Consider the following 8,533-nt stretch of genomic DNA (forward strand, 5'->3'; position numbering starts at 1 on the left):
TTCATCCAATTCAGAATCATATTCAGCCAAGTTTGAACCAAAATGCGTTGGAGATTTCCCAAAGCTGTCATCTTTCCCTGAAGTGAAGTTCGTCTCGATGAACTTCAGCGTTAATTTACGTAAATGTACAAGATGGGTGCTATTGGTCATTTGAAGTAAACATGAATGGCCATAAACCTGAAACGCAATGAAGAATTTGTGACAAGTCTCTGAAGAGTCTTAGATTTCCGAAATTATTACCTTACCTGTGATTGTCTGTTTGAAGAAACTGCATTTATTCCTGAATTGTTGTAAGACAATTACTGCCTAAGTAGTTCTGACAGGATTTTACCCGTCTGGCTTATTAGCATTCTGTTGTAGAGAGTTCTATTTGTTGATAAGAATGACAAAGAGCATTCCACTCAGTTGAGAGCTCATCTCGACTGTCACAATGAGAGACGCTTTCTTGTATCCATTCTGGACTTAGATGTCGTGTTTTCCAAAGATTTCTGGCAATCCATCGGATGGGTTTTCTATTAGCTGTAGTCCTTGAAGTTTGTTCAGTCTAGTTACCGAGTTTAGTTCGCAAAGCTGTCAGGGCTATTGTCAGTTGTTTTGGATTGTACTACGTCTAACTTTGTCGGTAGATCAAGTAGGCGTTCTCCTATAATTCTGGTTAAAGCTAGCTTCCTGGTAAGCCACATCGGACAAGGTCATATGAAACTATGCACCCAGAAAGCCGTTACTAAACATCCTTCCAAATTGCCAACTTGAGATTTGGACGGTTCCCATAGATGCAATTGTTTGACCGTCTACTCTGCGCAATGAATGTGAAAATGTTTCTCATCACAAAACCCTGCTGATCAGGTTGGTGAGCACTCCAATCTATCCACTACAGATTTTGTCCCCTTTGGGTTTCAGCACGGAAACCCAGTTTCCAAATTCTCATTGATTCCATTTCGTATTTCAACACCATATTTTATGTATGCTGCGGCAAACACTCGTTTGCAAATTAACTTGACGTTTACGGCAGATTATAGCTAAAATCTATCGTTTTCTAATACTCTTACATGATTGATAGCTGTCTATAGAGGAAAATGTTGGTGGCTCAAGTAGCTTAGATGGTCGCTGGTTTGTTCGCTGAGCTGGGCAGTTTGATTGCTAACGTTTCATCACCAGTAGAGGTGACATCATCAGTAGTGATGTATAGCGATGGATTGGTGGTTGTGGTTGGAGGCACAAACCAACGACCATGATTGATAATGAATAACAACCTAGAATAATAGTCAGTTGATCAGCAAAACAGTTATGTTTTCATAAAACACTCAGTTTTTCGAGTTGTGTGTCTCAGTCTGCTGTATTGTTGGAGTTGCAGACCACATCGCTGTTTTTGTCCATCTCCGAAGTAGGCAGGATACGGTGACAATAACACGTGACTCCATTACGAAGGCATTCGTGTTGCGACGACAGTTCGAGCATTATCGCCAAACTTGCTGCCCTCAATTTAGTGTGGAGCACATGAAAGTTACATAATTGTTTACACCATCCTCTGCACAAAACAAAGAGTGAATCAGAGTTTGAACAAACGGCTCCATAAAAATGGCGAAAAGGCTCGGGCATCAGGTTTGTATGCCGTCGCATCTCAGGTAATATGTTCAGCTGTAGCACCCTTTCGGTGCCATGCCACCCGAAGGTTGCACGAGGGCTAGGATATTGCCAGGTTGCCCAAGCCTAGACAGGGGAATGAGAGAGGCAGAGGTCGGGTTCGAACCACCGACTTTCCGGTCAGTAAATTCGCGCTCTAACCACTTAGACCATATCGCCCCATACCGTTGAATAATAAAGTATCATAGTGGTTAGAATGTTTCCACTTGAAATCAGCTGATTCTGCGTTGCAATTCGGAAAATGTACGTGCTATGCTGGCCAAAAACCATTGGTGCGCGAGTTTAGAATCTACTCTGGAGTGAATTTCCGTACACCGAAAGCTCTATATCATCGGTCACAGTATACTGTGTTGTTGCATTTCTGTGCTGCTAAGTGTTTCAGAAGTCTGCATCATTCTCGAGTGATTTCGAAGAAAGCTATTCCACGAATTTTTTACGAAGTAAGTTATCTCACTAAAAGGCATTGAGAAACAATTTGCCAAACCCAATACTGTGCCTTAAAAGGGACTCGTAAGAATTCTGAGTCTGTGACAGGTATCGACCGACTTGATCGATCATCCTTGGAACCATTTCACACGACAGTTTACTGGGACTCAAATTGTACTGATAACCAGCTCTCTGTGGTTTCGTCCTTTCGTGACTGTTCACTCCACTATCTATTCCAGTTTTAACCGTTAGATGTGCACTGAATTGGAACGGTAGTTTTTTCGTTATTCGTGGTGGTATCAGCTGAGCTAACAAGGTTGATCAAAAGTCGTAGCGCTTTTCGTAAGATCTGTGGAAGTGACTGCACTATTAGATAAGGCGGACGGCCATGATTTACTTTAAGCTATTTTTTGGTACCATGTTGCTAGGTGAACCTAAGTGACCCAACGCGACTGGGCAGCTCTATGGGAAACCATATGGTAACCCTGTCTGGAGGGATTGATTAGACAACATACTAGACCTGGTTAAGTACACCCCTGTGGTCACCATATGAAGGCGCATGGCGTCTGATCGAACATTCAATGGAGATACTGGGAATATCGATCCAGAATCATGTGCAGGCTTGTGGATCACATGTATGTCTATGCCACCGGCTGGTGGCTCCTGTGTCTTTTTGGCAAGTAGTACACATGAACCCCACACTAAAAAATGTCCAACTCAGTCAAACTATGGGCTTGATCAAACACAAGTGGCGGATCACCCGTCCGCAAAAACTCGAGGACAAACTGGTACTTTAATTATGGGCGCAAATTTGCAGGCGCTCAAGGTGAGTGTGATGGCAAATCCGGGCCCAAGTTCCGCTGGCGAAGATTTCATTCCAGCTGGAATTCAGGAAGCAGCCAGCTTTCAGCCAATTCGCTGGATGCGAGGCCAGGAATAAGGTCATCATTGGTAGACCATTTAAGCCTTACCGACAGAACGATGCTTATGGATAGTTGCGGGACTCGTAGGACTTGTATGGAGATGACTATTGACATAGAAGCTCCATTCATTTCCTGCTTCACTAAAAATGTTTAGTCCACACAAGAAGGGAGAAGCATTTGGTCCTTTATCGCTCTCCAAAGAGCCCAACAGCGATATATCTTTGACCATTCGGGGTCTTAAACCCTGGACATCCGACTTCGGGTAAGGGATCACATATCAGTTGTGGCTGGTGAGGAGAGCCGGTCAGATGAGCCTAAAGGACTCGGTGCAACTGGCTAGGAAGATGGCAGAGGTACCAGTCGCCATGGCAGAGTAGGACGGGAACCGAAACAGTCCACCTGTGGAGATGTGGTAAAGTAGGTGGCTAGGCTAACCAGAGAACTGGTTACTTCGAAGACAGGATCGAAGCCACGCGCTCGAAGTAACGGATGCAACATCTGTGGTATAGCTATTCATTTGGAAGGCAAATATTTCCGCAATCGATCATATGTCAATAACACGTATTCTGTGAACGTCACTTTTACTGGATGGGCCGCTGTTGACGCAGTAACTCCGGCTGCGATACAGGCGGTGACTGAGACAGAGGGGAAGAGCGAGATGTCCTTGATCGATACAGGGTCAGGGGTATCAAGTAGGCAGAAAATAACAGAGGCCGTAGGCAAAGTGTGCGCATCAGGTCTGAGGATAGTGGGTGGGTATCGGCTTGATCGAAGTGGTTCGTCCGCCTGAAACCTTGAACGATGCCTGACTAAGTGTCTTGTTCCGGCTGCGAGAATTCCCCAGTCACTTCGCCCTACGGACTACTGAAACGTACCAGAAGGTTTCCGACAGTTAGTTAGATAGTTTCATTCAAATCTCTGTGAACTGAACGCAAAACACGTGTGATGAAGTAAGTGTAGAACTGTCGCGTGTCAGTTCTTTCAGTAGCACTGTCACTGTGAAATGACACACATTAGGCTGCGGACAACTCAGTAAACTTCACGCCACTGGGTAATCAGGAGAGCAAAATATTTTGTTTTTAACCATTTACTCTTGCATTAGGGTCTTTCTCATCCGTGACCCCTTGGGTTTATTAACCCCGATGACTTGTCCGAGCGGAAAAAGTATGATCGAAATTCGCAAAAGCTGCAGTTCTTGCTGGACGTTCGGATTGGGTCTGAGGGCTTCCCTCCGCCAACTAGCAGGTGAGCAGCGAAACTCGTCCCTTCAATCTGGAGACACGCATACGTCAGCCGCAGTCAATTTCATGTGTCCTAAGTTGACAGCAAGAAAAAATTATTCATTAAAATCTGCGCTAGGCAACGAGCTTCTGATGGATCAAAACAATCCCTGAATAGGTTTGGTGGAAAAGGCAGTAGTTTTAGTGATACCGTAAGCATTGCGTAAAACAAAGTCCCGTAGTCAAGGCGTGTGCTCTGGAGACGGGTGGCAGGGGAAAGCTCAGTTTGGAATGGAGTACGTGACGAGAGGTAACGAACCATGTGTCCGGAGGTCAGCACGCATCGAGTAATTACGTTCTTCTCTCTTGTGAATAAACCTGTTTTATAAATCAACAGTGTATTGGACCAAAGTTACCGGGTAGCCTCTCGACATTCTAGCCTCGTTTTCATTACTGTTTGGTGGACAAAGTTTAATTGCAACGCTACTGTACTGAACGCACAGACAAGTCCTTTCAGATGTACTGGCTGACCTGCGCACAATTTCGTAGCAATATTCAGTTGAAAGAAGTTTCCCCCTTATATGAAACGGTGTTTATACGAGGCGGAGAAAATCATGGAACTAAAAACAACCCGAGACTGTGTGTGACGAGCAAAAGTACACCGACAGCTCTAATGCAAAAAAGATTCAACCTATTCTAGTTCAAAATGCTTTTGCCTAGAGACATTCACAGCGGTAGTTCACACCAATGATATATTCCACGAGTACCAGACCTCATGTACCCATGTGTTTTGCGACCATCTATAACAAGAAAGCATTGACAATGGATGATGAAGGATGGTTTTTATCAAGCGCAGGTATCTGGGTAGATTTCAAAGTATGTCTGGCCAATACAGCATCATTCAAGTTACTTTGCGTAAGTTGACCGGCAACTGATAAAACTGATCTTGCAGCCAAAAAATTTACTGAAAATCCAAAGTACAAGATATCACAAATTTCCAGTTGGGTTCGAGGTGCAACAGATTACTGCGACTTGAGTGTACTGCGGTTTTTTCATTTAAAATCAATCAATCAATCAATCAATCAATCAATCAATCAATCAATCAATCAATCAATCAATCAATCAATCAATCAATCAATCAATCAATCAATCAATCAATCAATCAATCAATCAATCAATCAATCAATCAATCAATCAATCAATCAATCAATCAATCAATCAATCAATCAATCAATCAATCAATCAATCAATCAATCAGTCAATAAATAAATAAATAAATAAATAAATAAATAAATAAATAAATAAATAAATAAATAAATAATTCAGCTGTAGCACCCTTTTGGTGCCTATCTGCCATGCTACAAGAAGGAGGCACGAGGGCTGGGGTACTGTCAGGTTGCCCAAGCCTAGATAGGGGAAGTCGAGAGGCAGAGGTCGGGTTCGAACCACGGACCTTGCGGTCAGTAAATTCGCGCCCTAACCACTTGGTCCATCTCGCCCCCTTTTTCATTTAAACCTCAAAGAACACTCTTCAGACGGGAGTCACATGAAGTTAGGTAGGTGAGTTAACTTGCAGCATTCGGATATCTACAGGAGAAACAAACGGATGGACCACATTATTCCAAAAAAGTTGTTAGAGTGACAAACAGTAGCAGATTAGTACCACATTCCTTTTCGTGTTTTTGGAATCTACTGAGAGTTTGCAGATATTTTCTAGAGATATGAGCAGCGTTTTCGTAGACAACAGAGTGGAGACTAGCTGGCTGTCGGTTTGTTCTAGAGCTTACAGGGATAGTGGGATTTTAAATTTTCTTTTGAGATTTCATCTTGCAGATTAGATCTCACTTTCACAGAAATCTTTGTTCACATAGCTCGTCTTGTTGTCGAAATGACAGCTCGACGGTTGTGGTTACTGGAACTAAGAGTACAGGGAACTTTCAGGATGCGAAGAGAACAGGATTCATCCATTATATCTGGGTGAAACTTTGGTTGATTACAAAGTGGCTGCTCTCTGTTCGCTGCTTGCTAGGTGAAATAGCTCCACTTTTCCCTCCATTCAAATGGAGCAGTGGATGCAGCCATTTAAAACTCTATGGTCATTACCACTAACTGAAGTGCTTACTTCGTGGCTAACGACTTTCTCTTGTTGTTTTTTGCTATCAAAATAGGTATGTGGACGCATCGTTGTAGGTCAACACACCACTAGATGGACTTGATGTGGAATGCGAAATACTCACAAGCTGTGCGACTGATCAGAGAATGGTACAATCGAACACAAAAGAGGGGTGATAAATGGATGCACCTGTCGCGCAAGTGTAGCCAAAATTTCGGTGGGCTTGTGCAACACAAAGCGATAAAGCAGAGTAAGATAAGTGATTCTTCGGATCAATATTTGAGTACCACAACGTGCACAACCAAACCAGCTACCGACGAGCTTGTGCAGGTCACGTGCCTCGGTCTATCACATGGTTTCTCAACAGTGTTTGGTTGACCAATCGAAAACACATCACAACGCGTCGCTGATACATTTCGAGTAGAATTTACTCCGGAACGCCTGATAAAAAGCAGGCGACAACTGTCGGTGAAGTATTTTGTGTGATCAACAGCTGTTCCAGTTTCAGGAAGCCTGAGATCTCATTAAAAGCCTATGTATTTGTAGAGATCAAGTAGTATAGAAGATACGGATCAATCTGAGGGCATGTGACTTGAGAATTCTAGTTGATGGATGACAGCCCGAACCTGCGTAGACGAACTTATCACATTTGACCGAGTCGTAGGCAAAAAGTACAGGTTCTTCTGGGTGTGAACTGGACGTGACTTTCACGTATGGCGTGTGGCCGCTCGTGCTTGCCTCACACAAACCATCGAAGGAAGCGCTTCCCCTTATCCAGAATATCTTTGGCAATTCCGCTTTCGCCACAGAAACGAATTATTCAGCGACAGTTTCCGCAGATCACAGTTTGAATGCTTGCACTGGAAACGGCCATTGACGACATGGACACGTGCGGCGTGTCGAAATGTTGGTAGCTCGGGGGGTTTTTACTGGTGGTTGGCCAGGTGGCTATTGATCGGTTCACCGAGCTCGGCGGTTCGATTACAATAAATCCAGAGTGATCGAGGAATGAGGAGTAAGAACCAAGAAAACAACTCTATTCGGCCCCAGCCGAATAACCGCCCATGCTCTTTTTCAATCGAAGAATTTATCTTCCATATTCATTGTTTACTTTTCGGAGCTTACCTGTTTCAGGTGTCTTACATCATTCGACCCGCGGCCATTGTGGCACCAGTTTCAGAGGAATGGAACGATGTTCATGCCAGCTTTTAGAATTGATGTAGATGACTATTCACAGGACCAGTGCAATCGCGTACGAGCACATTTATCCTCCACCGTTACAAACTGCTTCAAACTGGTTGCAGGCTAAAACTTTGATACTACCAAAACGCCACGAACTCAATCGTCTTTGACCAGCCGTAATTGAGGCATTGGCTATCGATCGGTTGCAATTGGTCCAGTGCGTTCAGAAAATCATGTGGCACACACATTCTTTTAGGTAAATATGTTGTGCCTAGTAACCCGAAATTACTAATTTTGAATTGTTTTCATCCTACTTATTTCGCCAACTTTGCAGTTTGCCCTGGTTGTTTGTATTACGATGGTGTGACAATTTATGTTATCGTGATGTATGCAAAAACAGAGTCAGGCGAACTCGAAGTTTCAAACTCAATTTTTTTTAAAAGCATCTCACATGTTACCTCACATCTTATTAAAATCAAGTAGGTGAAGTCAATAAATATACTATGTAAGTCTTAAAGCGTTTGGGTGTGAGAGACAACCATGATGAAGTTTTGACCCGTTCTCACGATCAGATTAGCGACAGGGATAGTTTGTCTGGACAGTCTTAGACATTTCTGAAAGACCTGACAACTTGCAGTCCATGGGCTTCAGATACCACCCGGTTTCCTGCGTGAGTCAATGTTCCCCACTGTGCAAACCGGTCTGTAGGCGCACGCTTCTGTGCTCGACAACATAAAATCCCTAACTAGCATGTCTAATCTTACAATGTCCACCTAACCAGTACGATTGTGCAGAAGGCTTTTGCCGGAGTGAGTGTTCCGGAACTTTATGGTCCTAAATGGCACTTCTGTCATTCCGGTTTGTGATTTGTTTTATCTAATGCCTAACTTTCTGTCAGTTAGCTAATAGACCCGGGTTTTATTTTTTCCGGAGTTGTAAGCAGAAGGGAAAATCAACAAAATAGGGAACTGATCCTTAGTTTCAAGAGTCTGTCAGATTGGAGGGTTTGAGTCCGTGCATCATCC

General features: G+C 43.5%; 1 protein-coding gene across 1 annotated transcript; it reads right to left on the reverse strand.

Moving 5' to 3' along the window:
- Positions 1–1,634: 1,634 nt before the first annotated feature.
- Positions 1,635–5,723, reverse strand: T265_06362 (hypothetical protein; the record flags this gene model as incomplete). Its single annotated transcript, XM_009171603.1, has 2 exons — positions 1,635–1,780; positions 5,549–5,723. The coding sequence occupies 2 exons, from the start codon at positions 5,721–5,723 to the stop codon at positions 1,635–1,637; spliced, it is 321 nt and encodes a 106-aa protein (XP_009169867.1).
- Positions 5,724–8,533: the final 2,810 nt, after the last annotated feature.

This window comes from Opisthorchis viverrini (genome assembly GCF_000715545.1).
Source record: "Opisthorchis viverrini unplaced genomic scaffold opera_v5_126, whole genome shotgun sequence".
NCBI lineage: Eukaryota > Metazoa > Platyhelminthes > Trematoda > Opisthorchiida > Opisthorchiidae > Opisthorchis > Opisthorchis viverrini.